This window comes from Porites lutea, chromosome 1 (assembly GCF_958299795.1).
Source record: "Porites lutea chromosome 1, jaPorLute2.1, whole genome shotgun sequence".
Classification (NCBI taxonomy): domain Eukaryota; kingdom Metazoa; phylum Cnidaria; class Anthozoa; order Scleractinia; family Poritidae; genus Porites; species Porites lutea.
In genome coordinates, this window is record NC_133201.1 from 9,018,101 (window position 1) to 9,033,419 (window position 15,319).

The 15,319-nt window shown below is 38.5% G+C and overlaps 1 protein-coding gene and 1 pseudogene across 1 annotated transcript in view; one reads left to right on the forward strand and one right to left on the reverse strand.

The window, feature by feature from the left end:
• Positions 1-15,319, forward strand: part of LOC140934797 (matrix metalloproteinase-24-like) — a 31,875-nt gene that overhangs the window by 14,772 nt on the left and 1,784 nt on the right. Inside the window, exons 2-8 of the mRNA XM_073384365.1 lie at positions 4,761-4,953; positions 6,139-6,355; positions 7,058-7,353; positions 8,105-8,140; positions 11,167-11,283; positions 14,377-14,394; positions 15,086-15,202. Of these exons, the coding sequence (XP_073240466.1) occupies positions 4,761-4,953; positions 6,139-6,355; positions 7,058-7,353; positions 8,105-8,140; positions 11,167-11,283; positions 14,377-14,394; positions 15,086-15,198 (990 nt within the window). The 3' untranslated portion in view covers positions 15,199-15,202. The remainder of the gene's footprint in view (positions 1-4,760; positions 4,954-6,138; positions 6,356-7,057; positions 7,354-8,104; positions 8,141-11,166; positions 11,284-14,376; positions 14,395-15,085; positions 15,203-15,319) is intronic.
• LOC140948023 (uncharacterized) lies at positions 786-2,984 on the reverse strand (annotated as a pseudogene).

Consider the following 15,319-nt stretch of genomic DNA (forward strand, 5'->3'; position numbering starts at 1 on the left):
TTACCAGGGTCATGGATCTGTTTATTACAAAAGATACAATTAATATGACTTTCCTGGATCAATAACTCGTGAACTTCTTCACTACACATTTCTATACACTATCTTTAGATTTTTTACTTTTATACAATATTTGCTTCCACTGAGACTGCGTATTACCAGGGGGAAAAACCCATTGGAGGAGGACACAAATTACATCCCACATTTTTGAGAATATTGAATTGGACTCATATATAGGGCTAGTTTGAAATATTACTAGAGTGCATCTTGGTGAAAGTATTACTGGTGTGGAAAAAATGCGGGCCCCCTCTGGTAATGCTAGTAACCAGATACCCTTGTTAATGATGGGGTGAAGGCCCGCAGCTCCATCATTAACATTGGAAGGGAATATATGGGAAATGGGGAAACTCCCTTGTAGACGGTGTCCAGGGCGTTGAGTAGAGCTGTAATTGCACTGAGAACCACTCGTAAGAGGATGCCCAAAAGGCAGAACGAGGTGCATAGGAGTGCTGGTTCGTCCCCAAACTCGAGAGGGAATAAACAATAACAAATGAAATGAGATAAAATGAGATGAAGTGAAATGAGATGAAATTTGGAAAAGCCCTGTAAATGGTTGGCCTATGGGTCCCTGTAAATGGCCGGCCTATGGGTAATAAGAATAAAAACATCTCAGGAGGGACTGAGGGGAACGGGGGGATGGGAAAAAGGGGGAGTCCTCCTGAGAAGGTCTGGTGGCCACCAGTTTTGTTAATTTTTATAATAAGGGTATGACCTCAGCTTTAGAGCTATTAATTTAATGTTTTATAGTGACCATATGCATAACTAGTTTTACCATCAGCAAGTATATATTTTTTATCATCAAAGCAGGACAATGAAATCTTATTTAGTTCGTAGCTTCCAATCTGGTGGCGGTCACTTCTAATTGTGCGCATGCTATGTAACATTTGTTTCCCATTCAATAAGCAATCTTTATAATTGTCATGTGTGATATTCTTTTTGATGACATATTTTCTGACACCCTTAGCAGTCTTTTCATTTTTACCATTGTCTTTCACATAAGAATACATTTTACTTCGAAGACCAATAAATTCTCTGATTGGCATGCCAGCTGCTTCATCTTTAAACTTTCCAATTACCTTCTTATTCTCCACACTAAAATATAGACTATCCTTCGGGTAATCACTATTATCAAATACTTGTTTATCCTCCCATAATTCCTTGTAAATATCCTTTGTCTCAATCTCATAACAAAGACTGTCTGTATCAGTAAACAATAACTTTGCTTTGTTATTGTACCTACTTTTGACATAATTATAATGGAAAACAGACATGAGAGTTTCTGACAGATCCAAAATGCACATACCCACATAAGCTGGCCGGTCGAGTGTCAATATTTCTTTGATCTTATGAACCGCCACAAGGTCCTCACTAAAGATCTTACTGTTAACAAATGTCGGTTTGCTTGAAAGTTTGGATAATTTCTTTTGATCAGTCACTAATCTCACGTCAACGCGCTTTCTTATGTTTTCCATGGTTTTTCCAAATACGGAATTATTTAATAATTTGAAAAAGTCCTTCTCAAATGCATTCTTAGCATTCATCCTCTTTTGGGTGTTAAAATTAATGTACTGTGCGAGCCAGGGAGACTGGCCAAATTCTAATACCCTGTGTACTTTCTTCAGTTTGAGACCAAAAGACAAATAGAGTTGTAGATTTCGGTAGTGTAACACATAATTCTTTTTACTAGATAGTGTTGGAATTAGCTTAGCAACCTGGCCAATACTTATTCCAAACTGCCTCTGAATATTTTTGCAATAAGGAGAAAGCATTTCTTTGGTAACTTTTATTTTCTCCGCGGCTAGAGGATAATCATTATGCAGCTCATGTAATTCTTTAGGATATTCTAAATCGACTTCTAAAATCATACCCTTTTTTCTGTCTTCTGCACAAGCAGCCATATTAACTTTTTGTATTTGTTTTTCAGTCATCCACCTAAAACCACCTGTTGGTAAATATTGAGACATCGCCCATCCATAAAGGTTATTCGCATCTAGATACATAATATACTTACTTGGTTTCTCTGGATTATACCCGCCCATATATCTATTATTAGCTTCCCCGTGTCGGTTAGCAATATAAGAAATACCGCCGCGTAATCCCTTTTCTATAAACTGAAACATATCAATATCCGTTATAAGCTCTAATTTTATACCGGTCATTTTCAACATAGCGTCCCAGGATAGCCCAGGAGATGTAAAGTAGTGACAGGGATCTATTTTGTAATACTGATGGCAGGTCTTACGAAAATTCTCAAAAATATCAGCTAATAGGAGAATATCAGATTTCAGATACAGATCATGATACTCGCCCATTGTCCTCATATTAAAAGTAATCCAGACTTATTGGGCATGTTGATATTGCTCATCAGAGATACTCTCATCTGTCAGTATACTATAAAATTGCTCTTTTGGGGGTAGTTGCTGATCACTAAACTTCTGAAAACTGTCCATGTAATCATAAGGATACACTCCTTTCTGTTTCATCAGTGCTAATTTCTCATCTTGGAACACCTGACTGGTATACTTAAACGCATCGATGGGTAAATTAGCGGCCAATCTCTCCAAACTGCTGGCCATAAACTGAAAACTATCCAAAACTACCAAGTGTTTACCCAGCATGAAAGCCATATACTTTTCCATATTATTCAGGATACAATTAATGCTCAAATTATTACTTTTTCCGATTGATCCAATTTCTTGCATTATAAAATGGGAATCATACCCACGCAAATTATGAAAAATGACTGGCACCTTAAATTTACTTGGGTCAAGCTTTAGCTTCAAATTACAATCCTGGTGTGCTGATCCCCTATACTGTCCAGTGACGTGACAATGATCTCTGACTCTTACTTCATTATCTAAATATTTCTTCCCACAAATATGACATTCCTCGGCAACCTTGAATAATTCTTCCTCCTCGTCCGTCATCTGGAGTGGTTTTTGGAACTCAGTAGCAATCATTTTTTGGCAATATTCTACTTCCGAGAGCATATCCAATATGAAGTAGCTAATAGATTTCCCCTCGATAAATTTTCACCGGTTTTGAATATTTGTCATCATAACAACAGACTACTTTATAACCATAACTACAGCCAGTGTGCTTTTGGTACTTATCAGTATAAGATTTAACACCATCTGGTTGACATCCAGATACTTTCTCTGTAATTGCCTCGAAATCTGCATAATTTACAAAAGGTGCTGGCATCTGCTTATGATAGTTCTGAAATTGGACCGTACTGCCCTCCTCGGGCATCCTTATTGCCTGTTCCCCATTTATTATCATGCAATTGCTCTTATGTTTTGCTAGTATCTCATCAGTGCTAAAACACTGGAGACAAAACATACAAAAATGTTTACGGTGTTGGTGTTTAGTCTTATTGTACATCATCTTATTAAAATCCTTCATAAAAACATAATGTTGCTTCTCTCCCTGTGTAATCAACAGCAGGTTCAATACTTTCTCGTTTTTATGCTTTGAGACATGAATTGGATAAAATTGCTCATTCTCATAACCAAACACATTAATATTAATGCTATTTTGCTCTTCTATTTTGCCATAATGTTTAGCAGCGACAGGGAATTCTACTCCTGGGTAATTTAATTCCTGGACCATTTTTCTGTCAATCTTTTTGATCCGCTGGGGATCCTTTTCTTGCGGATTCAAATATCGTATATGACAGCAGCGAAAGCATTCATTATCCTTATTTTGAAGATTAATTAACCCCTTAGCAGAATTCTGTAATTTTACCGGTAGAGGAATATAGGAATTACCTCTCATCGGCTCATACACTATTGTATTTATATAATGCTCATTAATACTACTAACAGTCCAACCACTGCCCTCAGACAACCAAACACCAATACCGTTTAATATTTGTTGCTGTGATAATTGCAAACTTGATAAAAAATAATTAGGATTAATTATTATTTGCACTCTACTATTGAAATAAGCTGGCTTATAAATATTATCATCATCCTTTCTCTTCACAAAGGTTACTTTTAACGTCTCCACAAATTTGAAACCTTTTGTATTATTAAGTATAGTGTTAAATAATCTACTAATTGCTAGTCTCGTATTTTGAAGCTGCACCAAAGCATCTCTATCAGTCTTCAAACCGATCTCATATGATTTGGTGAAACCTTTGAGCGCCCTCTGTTTTTCACCAATTTTTTTGTCCTCGGTGCTGCTACTGGTTGTTGTTTCTTTGTTCTAGGAGCTGGAATTGGTCTTGGTGGTTTGTATAGGTTATTATTTTCAAAATAACGGATTAATTGCTTGACCCCCATTTTTCGTGGGGCAGGGGTAGGAATTCTTTTTCGTGGAGTAGGAATAGGGCGTCTTGCTTCTTCCCGTACTCGAACTAAGTTTTGGAGGTCATCATTTGTAATTCCAGATAATAATCTTCTTATAACTTCATTACGATTAGTCTTCATATTATTACTATGGATAAAATTATTTTTATTTGAACGCACCATCTGCATACTAGTATGCGGCGCTATTTCTTTAAGTCTCGACAAACCGCCCAAAACCGGTTCAAACCGGATCCAAAAATGCTGACGTCAACAAAATCCCCTAATATGGAAATGCGCCGGTACCCCATATATGATATGCGCCGGTGCCGCCATGTACTATACTACTCGCCGATGTTGCTTTATTTTTAATTCATCGTGACGCAAAACATATTTTTGATCATTTTTAACTAGAAATTTCTCAAACAATACCATTACTTGTCACCGCTCAAGGATGGAAATCATAATCTCAAAGACGCTCTAAGGCTGTTTCAGCAACGGTCTGAAATCCCTGAGACAGGTCACCTGGATGCTGCCACTATCAAAGAAATGCACAAACCAAGATGCGGTGTCCCAGATCTTGATGAGGAAGAGAACTCAGAATCTGGTAAATACAGAAATGAAACCCTGCAGTAAAGGCGACAATTTTAGGCGATCATTCGGCTTCTAGCACTTCATATGCTTCTCTTGTGGTCTGTGCCGTTTTCTTTGTTTATTTGTCTGTTTTTTAATTTTGCCTAATATGACTGACAGAGAATGTGGTATATTTATGGCTTTTGCCTAAGAATGCCATATTTATTATCCTGAAGCATTATAAAGACAGTCCACTCCTTCACTTTTTAGTGAATAGAGACCTTAAGATATACCGTTTCCGTGTACAGGCGGATACTGGTAAATTAGCACTCCTTACAGTGGAGTTTTTTCTGGGGGAGTTATTTTAACCCCAAAAAGTTAGTTTAAAGAACTCTTTTTCGGGAGTAAAAGTGAGCCCAGATATTGAGGAGTTAAAAGAACCCCAGAAAAGAAGTTATCCTGTACCTAAAATTTTTACTCCACTTTCAGAGTTAAATTAACTCCAAAAAGAGTAAAAACAACCCATGTAACGAGTAAAAGTAACCCCATTTCGGAGTTATTTTAACTGCAGACTGGGAGTAAAAAAAACTCTTTTTCAGGAGTAAAAATGACCCCAAATTCGGAGTTAAACTAAGTAGGAGTTAAAATAACCCCAAAAAAGGGGTTATCCTGTACCTAAAAATTTCACTCCATTTTTGGAGTTATAATAACTCCCTAAAAATTACGGTGCACGTAGCCCTAAATACGGGTAGATTGCTCTTACGCGGGAGAAGCGGCTACTACCGCTTAGAGTGGGTTCCCCATTATCACATCTAGGAAATAATGGTTGCCCTTTATAAAACTGTGAGGTAAGCATGTTCGCTTACCCGTACTCGTAGGTTGAAACGGTGTATCTTAAGGTCACTAATAACAGGAAACGTAATACGTATATGCCGGCTTGATAATTTGAGTAAGGGACAAAACGTTAAAAGGAACAATTTTCATCACGGTCTTCTTCTTCTTACAAGTGTTCTCTTCTCATATCCCAAACTTTTTCTCTGTTCACGATTTAATCACCGATCTTGTACCCACTGGTTTGTGATATAATCACCTCGCGCTATTATATATATTTTATCGTCACCAATCAAATGGGTGCTAACATAGTCTATCTATGATATAATCCATGACTCGATGATACTTGCATTGTCCAACACAGTGACTTTCAAACATGATGTTTTAGGAAGAGTTAAACGGTTTTCCGTTTCTGGGGACAAATGGAAAAAAAGGAATCTCACATACAGCTTCCACAACTATGCCTCAAATGGAACGCTGAATTCAACACAGCAGCGTAAAATTTTCAGAAAGGCCTTTACACAGTGGCAAGAGATCGGTCCTTTGTCCTTTGTAGATGTTACAGATAACGCTTCCCTCAGTAATTCCTCCGATATCACAGTGTCGTAAGTTGACCTTTATCTGGTTCAATAATTTTCTAGCCTACCCACAGATTATTTAACTTCTATTTCTTTATTCGCCGAGGACGACTATTACTACGAGGAAACGTTTCACTTTCTTTTTCCGCATAGGCCATTCTCTCTTTTTTTTCTCCTTTTAGCATAGTGCGACCGACCCAAATTTTTGGCATTTTCAAAAAAAAAAAGTAACGACGTAGTTAAACCATTTTTCACTTGAAATAATTCTTTTAATCTATCTGAAAAATGATCATAGTAGCAGCATAGAGAAAAACAGGAACATTTTTTAAAGCAAATTGTACATTTTGATAATCCAGTTATGTGAAAGTTAACTTTTAACATCGTCCCAGGGTACCAGGGCCTCCTATTCCGAGACTTCTTGTGATTTTATTTTAAGTTTTTTTTTTCGATCCGACCGACCGGCCGGTGGCCATATTCTCAAAAAAATCGACTCTGTGCATTTTGTGCTCAAGAAGAATGATGATAAATGGTAAAACGTATATAACATAACTTGTCAAAGCCACAACGACATTCTCGCTGTGTGATAGAATGACGACGGCTATAACGTTTTCCCGCCAAAATTGACGCTGGTTCACGCGCACGACTCTGTAAAAAAAAAATCTCGTCATCGTAATCGGCCCGTCATTAAAAAAAGGTCTCTTTTATCTTGGTTAAATTTTCATACTGTAGGTTTTTTACCCGTCATCACAGTCCATGTTCATATGATTTCGATGGCGAGAATGGAGTATTGGCTCATTCATTTTTTCCTGAATCTGGAGACGCGCACTTTGATGACGACGAGACCTTTACTGATGGAGTTTCAACTGGGAAAAATCTTTTCTCTGTTGCTCTTCATGAGATTGGCCATCTTCTAGGGTTAAAGCATTCCGTTAAATCTGACGCCATTATGCATGGAACATACAAGCCCTATAACCAAAATATGAATCTCACGGACGACGAGAGACTTGGCATCAACTTCATATATAGTAAGTAACGACAGGTTGATGTCACGCCAGCATCATCATAGTGTTATAATTTTGTTTAAAACTTTCCCAATAAAAATGTGTCACGTTGTCACGACTGCGGAACACATATTCCACAGTCTCGTACACTAGGCTGGCAGCAGGCCCGTCTACAATGGGGGGAGGGCGTGAGTGGCATTGAACCGATACACCCCCTCTATAATACAAAGAGTACTTTATGTAAAGGAATTTAAAAAACAACAGCAAAAACAAACAAACGAATAGGCTTAATGAGGTATATGAACAAACGCGATTCAAACCTTTGCCCGGATCTAGTGGAGAATCTTTCCTTGTTATAGGCCATGGTGTAAGTTCGGCTGGTTTGATATGAAATTGAGTGAACAGCTAACTTATTAAACATGATAACAGATCACAGCGAGTGAGCTTGTTGTTCCGAAAAGAAACTCGTTTCAGAGTTTAACTGCCCATAGACATACTGGGTCAGTTATTTAAACGGAGTGTAGCCCGTGTGTAACAAAAACAGTGCCCTAAGCCATTGCCAGTTTGCCCAACGCTTTTATCTAAACACCATTTATCGCTAACAATTTCCAAAAAGCATTTATAGCGGAGACTGGAAAAGAACTTATTTTCTTACATTAACCCACCATATTAAGAAAGGGATTTGTAGGTCCAATTATTTCTTAAACCGCGCAGCCTAAGTGAGACTTTGTTTAAATAACCGACCCATTGATTCTTTCTTTTTTCTTTGTCTCAGTAACTTCAGAAAATTCAACATCAAATACAACAAGTGGTGAGTATTGTAGTCCTCAGACTAAGAATTGTTCAACAAACAGCGCTTACAGGAGCCCACTGCTCCTGACGCTCTGACCAAGGTAAAAATGAGCGACAGTGATAAAAAGGCGAACATGAACACATACGACATTATTTCGTCTACCAAACTTGTAACTATAAGAAGTTTCACTTTGTAGTCGTGCAAAACAGGGGCAACAAAATGCACAAAGGTGTGCTAGTTGCACGTTCAAAGGTTTTCCTGTTGTTATTCACAAAACTATCGGCATGTTAACGAGAGCTTCGCTTTTTAGCCCCGGCTACTGAAATCTGTATTCAAAGTAGACAGACTGAAAATTATAGTAGTTGCCAAAAAATATATCTACGTGTCCCAACTGTTCATAAGTAGGATGCCTAAAATACGTGCAATTCCACAATTGGTTTCGGCCCCATTAAATCCTATACCAATTGCAGAACATTTTAGAAGGAGCCACCCACCGTGTGAGCACAGTCGCGGACAACACATATAAGTGAGCAAAATAACGCAAAGTAAAACTAAGACGTTATTAAACGTACTAAATGTACACGCAACTTAAATAAATAAATAAGTAAATAAATAAATAATGCACGCGCCCAAAATTAAATTGCGCACGCACACGTACCAATATACAACTGAAAAAATCCAAATAATAAATAGGCAAAGTAAGGATACTTACTTGCCAGAATTTCTGAATATTTTACTTTACGTCGAGGATAACCCTGTATGATTGTGTCGTTAATGTTTATATTCAGCGGTAATTTTTAATTCGAATCTGGACTATTCTGACTTATGGAAAGGCCACGTCCACACGTATCCGAATACTTTTGAAACCGCTACTTTTATATAGGAATCAGCCCTCTGTCCACACGAAACCAGGGAACTTCCATGAGCGACCACCTCTCGTAAGCCATCTCTTAGCCAAAATACCAAAACTTTCCCAGTCAAAGCCTTACAGTTGGAACCTCTACTAAACGACCACCTCCTGTAAGCGACCGCGACCACTTTTTGGGCCTGAAAGTTTAATGATTTTTTAAATATTTTTAACCTCTTGTAAGCGACGACTTGACGCATTCTCTGATCTCTAACTTCGCTGTGTGGACTGTGCTTCCTAGAATATACAAAGAGCTAATTAGTAACGGCGTGGACCCATACATGGCGTAACTTAAAAATTGTATGCAATAATTATTTTTCGCAAAGCAGATGTGCCCGGACCTCTTCTTGGAAGAGGCGCCCCGTGGTTTGATTCTTGTAAGCGACCACTTCCTCTAAGCGACCACTAAGACTTTGCATTTTGGGTAGTCGCTTACGGGAGGTTCGACTGTATTTTTTGAAACTGTCTTGCACAGCGGATTCTTTTGGAGTCGACGGGTTTGGTGAATTCGCGTGTGGAAGACTGAAACCGGAACTTTTTGACGTCAACTATGTCATGAACTCGGGTCTAGTCTTAAATGAAAACTTTCAAGTTCAAAATGGTAGACAACCATGTTTCTGTTTACAGCTCTCGCTCATATTGCCAGTCTTATTGCATGCTTTAAAATAAATTTTGCTGTTTTGACGACATCAGTTCAAACTTCAAGACTTAATTCATACAGATTGTGAAATCGTTCAGTTCGAGACAAAGTCGTGTAAAACGCCTTCAGTCTGAACCTCTTTGAAAGAAGATTTAGGGTTCGCCCAGGGTAAACAAGTGCCTGGCGCCGACGGTACAGGCAGGCCTGGCCATTATGCTCGATAGTGGTCGATTTAGCTACAACAATACTCAAAAATGCGGCGAAATCACATCGCTGGCTCTGTTTGCGCATGCCTATTAGCCAGTAATTAGCAAAGTAAATCGCCTTAGCGTATTCGTGTTAGTGGGTAAATCTAAACCAGATACACCACACCGTATTCCTCTTGATGCAAATATCAAGTATGTATGTGGTTTTAGCGCCAGTATTCGGATTCGTGTGGACGTGGCCCGGGCAACCTTCCATGTCGATTCCATGACACTGCAACTAACAACTAAAAATGGATATTAGTTGTATTCTTTAACCTTGGAATAAATCCAAGTACAAAAGAATTTTAAATTGATTGGTGGTTTCTGTGGAGTGAAATTAATGTTTTCTGACACGGCTCTAATACTCCAGTCAATCGTCTATCCACAAGATAGCTAGCTTGATGCTTGAAAGAAGGAAAGAAAGAAAGTTCTCTTTCAGTTTCCAAGGTCCTAAATTCTTTAACTCTCTTAGTTTTAAAATTCGAAATGTAACAATTACCGCTTCTTGTTGCTGTAAACTGAAAGCATTCCTCTTCTTAATCTCTCCTTTTCATTTTCATTTTATTCTTAGTTTTTTTTTAAAATTCCTTTCGCTTTTGTTAGCCTAATTATGATTAATACGATTATCTAATATATCTTAAGATTTACTGTACCTCAGTAATTGATATTTTGTTGTAATAATTTAACTGAGGAAGCCCATTCCTCATAAGCCCGGTGGCTTCCCTTGGGCTTCCTCGCCTCATAGTTATTAGATCGAGGAGAATGGTTATGAAAAGCGACAAACATCAATGATAAAAACAACAGTGCTGCAGTTTATGTTGGAAGCACACTGAAAGTGTACAATCCTTTGTTTTCTGTTGGCAAAATGTTACGGAATAAGTTAATGCAACGTTTTACATTGGTCAATACAATCATGAAAGGAATGCTTTTCAACGTTGTGCACTTTCAGGCCCACAAAAAAAAATATAACAAAGGAGTCTGACGGGATTCATAACCATTCCACTCAATTAACTATGTCGCCATTAGCTTTTTTAAATATTTTGAATTTTTTTTATTTTTATTTTTGTATATCATTATGGCAAAACAATAAACTGAATTTAAACTGAACTTCTTAAAAGCTGCTTTTTTGAAGACTTGCAGTTTTGTATACCACAAGGCTGACATAACGCTTTCCATTGAGACAGCTAAATTGAAAGATACTTAATCTTTTCATTAACATTATCTCAAATGTTGAAGCCATTTTTGTTTTCAGAACAGACTTCATGTAACGACACCCATGCTTCATGCAAAGAATACGCCGACTATTGTGAAGATGCAGACACTGGAATTGCAATGAGAAACAATTGCCCTGTAACCTGCGGAATATGCGGTAATTTTTTATGAAAATTGATATCCTAATCATGTTGCCAAAGTTCACTAGATAACTTCTATTTTAATTCGTTATCATTATCATTAGCGTTATCATTATCATAAGCACTATTTTCACTGTTAGAATAACTAAGGATTCTGCCTGCGCTCAATGCTGGTATACCAGTAGCCTCCCAGGCCATTGCAGACAATCGTGTGGAAGTATCGGGGCGAGTCCTTTTGCCTATTTAAGCCATCTATCCCGTGATTTCAGTGTCTTTTGCCAAGTAACGCCGTTCTTCGGCCGGGTCATAACTTTCGTGTCAGTTTCTTGTCGCGTCGCCGAACCCACAGAAATTTTACTTGGCCGTTCCTCTAGAACCTAACCCCGGAGCTTTGGACAACCTCTTTGACAGCTCATGTACTTGAACAAGCGAGTTCTTATGCAACAACCCCAAGCAGATTTAGGCTCATTCATCCAGGTTTGGTTTCTGTTTCTTCTCAGGTTATATTCCGCGTTTGTATGTTATTCAGTTATTACCTCTGTTTTCCGGTAATGCTTGCTTTGTCTACCTTTTTGGTGGAGTGCGCGACCTGAGAATGTTTTTGGTGGTGTGTTCGACCTGAAAATGATTTTGATCGCGCGTGTGTTCGACCTGAAAATGATTTTGGTCGTGTGCTCAACCTGAGAAAGATTTTTGTCGCGTGTTCGACACGAAAATGTTTGGGTCGTATGTTGACGGCCACAGAAAGACTGATTCTGGCCCTTCTTTCGATTTGAAAAAGATTTGGTCTTGTTTCCGACCTTAGACAGATTTTGGCAATGTGCACGACCTGTGGAAGATTTTTATTAGAGTATTCGACCTGGCAAAGACGTTTCATCCTCTGTTCGGTCTTAGAAAGAGTCTGGTCGTGTATATGTTCGATCTTGGAAAGAGTTTGGTTTTATGTCACATCTTTTGTTGCTAAATTTTTTGTTCGGCTTTTTTTCCCTTCCCGCCCCTACCGTGACCAGAAGGGAAATCAACAATATTCCCTATAATCCGTCTCAGGATGGGTTCCTGGTCCGTCGGGTTAGCGGGTGTTACCCTTCCTTTTTTAATATGTTTTCCTTTCGTTGTTTTGTTTTGTCGTTGTTGTTTACGTATGTGAGGTAGGCCTATCCTTATCAGGTTACCGAATTTACTCGAATAAGCGCCGCCCTCGATTAAGCGCCGCACATGGAGTGGAAAAGTCAATAAGCGCCGTGCCAGAGACACGAAAATTAAACTAAGCGACGCAGCGCTTATTCGAGTAAATAGGGTAGTTATTTCCCGCCTTTTTTTCCCTTTCATCTACAACTTGCACCGTCAGTTCCTTTGCGAGCAAATTGAATAGGCTTGGGTTACGAAGTTGTTGGTGTGATTGGGAGGGTAATCTCCCTAGCTGGACCGGACCTCTTTCCTTCTTACCTTTTAGCTTGTTGTTCTAGTGTTGTGAAGAGGAATGGATTCCTTTTTTCCTGAGTTCTGGAGAGAGTATCATTAAAGTGTCGGTTTAACATTGCAACTTTTCTGGCAAAATCTCGCTTCCTATAACTTAGTTTAGCGAAGGCAGTCAGTGGTTGTTTTGACAGTGAAAATAGTTTATTATTTTCTCTATTAGAATAACCACGGATTCGGCCTGCGCGCAATGCTGGTATTCTCCTAGCCTCCCAGGCCATTACAGACAATCATGTGGGGGAGTCTCGGGGGAAGTTCTTTTGCCCATTTAAACAGTATCTTTTGTCAAGTAATAACGCCGTTCTTAGTCGGGTTATATTTTTGACCCTTCCACCTCCCCTTCGGCGACGTGTATACCCCTCTCCGTTCTCTGTCTTACGACCCTCTGCCTTTGCAAAATCTCGCTTCCCATAACTTAGTTTCCCGAAGGCAGTAATAAGTGGTCCCTCTGCCTTTACAAGATCCCGCTTCCCATAACTTAGTTTCCCGAAAGCAGTAATAAGTGGTCCCTCTGCCTTTACAAGATCTCGCTTCCCATAACTTAGTTTCCCGAAGGCAGTAATAAGTGGTTGCTCTGACAGTGAAAATTGTTTAGTATCACTATCATTACCATTTCCGTTATCGCTATCGTCATCGTTATCATTATCACTATTACTATCATTATCACCATCATTATAAAAGATATTTTCTCTCTGTATAGGTCTGGCACTGAGGAAGGCTAATTTTGGTAGCTGAAATATTGGCCTATGATAAATTAGCCCTTTGGCGTAGTGCCCGCCTTGCACTGAGTTTTGTTCTATCATTATCATTATCGTTTTCACTATCATGATCATTATTACTGTCACTATCACTATCATTACTATTATCATTGCCATTATCACTATTATTGTCATTATCATTGTTATTATCATTATTGGTATCATCGTCATTATCATTGTCATTATCAGTATCCGTATCAGTATCAGTATCAGTTTATATTGAAAAGCAATAAACCTAATAAGTGCTTTTAAATAAGCGCAGCAGCCTTGGATGTTTAAACTGGACGAGTTAGTACTAACACTGGCAAGAACAGGTGGTAAAATTGTGGCACAAGTCAACTATCTATATCTCCGTCAGATCGTCATGGCGCCAACTAAAGGCTGGTTTTCACTTGCGACGGAGTAGGAGTCGGAGTCGCAATCAGAAGCGTAAGACTTTGCGATCTAGTGAAAACAGCGTTCTGATTCCGCTTTCGACTCCGTCTCTTAAAATCAAGTAAAAACTAGGTTGCCGGAGTCGCAAGCAGAAGCGGAAGGACTAAACAAATCACAAAGTGTGGGAACGTACATTGGGATTGGTTTATCCTTCTGCTTCTGCTTCTGACTCCGACAACCTGGTTTTCACTAAATCGTAAGCGATGGAGTCATAAGCGAATTCGGAAGAAAATGGAAACGTTCTGATTCTTCGACTCCGATGCCGTCGCTCTTATGGCTCCGCTTACGGCTCCGATTTTTGACTCCGCTAACACTCTGCTTACGATTCCGACTCCGACTCCGTCGCTAGTGAAAACCAGCCCTAAGACCGATATTCAAGGGTTTGCCTTCCTTTTTTTAACTCTTCGCTAAATGAACTTGTTATTTACTATATTTTTTTAGGAGACCAAGGTGGCGACTGTAAGTATTCTTTAATATTAGTGGAAATTTTTCTTACTGCTAATATGTGCGTGTGCATATAACAGAGGAGCTCTCTGTAAAATCTGTTTTGGATGCAACTTCTAGTACGTTATGTACTTATTTATTTCTTATTTTATTTTTGTTTCGATTTCTATCGTTTTCCCCCTAACCAAGGCAATTCTAACTAAAATACGAAACGAACAAACTATGAAACCGCATTCCTACCCGAGGTGACGTTTTAGTGTAAAGTAATATATTCACTTTAACTTGGATATGGAGACTTCATTCAGAAAGTCGAAGAGAGGTAACAAAGCCTTTTGCAACAGGTGGTCACGTGATCAACTTTCTGTAAACACGAAACAGTTACCTTTTGAAAAATTCTGTTAGCAGGAGCTGAAGGGAGCATATTGAAATTAGGTAACCTGTAAATTATCAGCCATATCTCTGAGAAGTACGTAAGAGGAAGATTTAACGTCGGTTTAAAGATTCAATATCTCAAACCTATTTGAAATCTCAAATTTTTGTCTTTGGCCGGAATAAAGATGTGTATATACAATTTCTTTCCTTTTAATCAGCAGACAGTTGATCCCAGTTTCTATTTTTTCCTGTTATTACTCCCTGGCGGCAGGGCATTTTTTTTCTTGGGATGGGCCAATACAATAGTAATATCATTATTATCATTATTTTTAAGCGTCCTGTGAAGATGAATGGCCTCAGTCGTATTGCTCATATTTTTTGCAACACAACTACTGTAATAATACTTTTCCTCAAGACGTATGCAAGAAAACGTGCAACAACTGTTGAGAAGGTAAATAGATCAGTCCTGTGTCAGGTAACAACTTGCTTCAGAAAAATCCTTATGAAATTGAAGGAACTAAATAAAACAAACTGATGCTGATTTTATTATCCATTTCTTGAATCATAT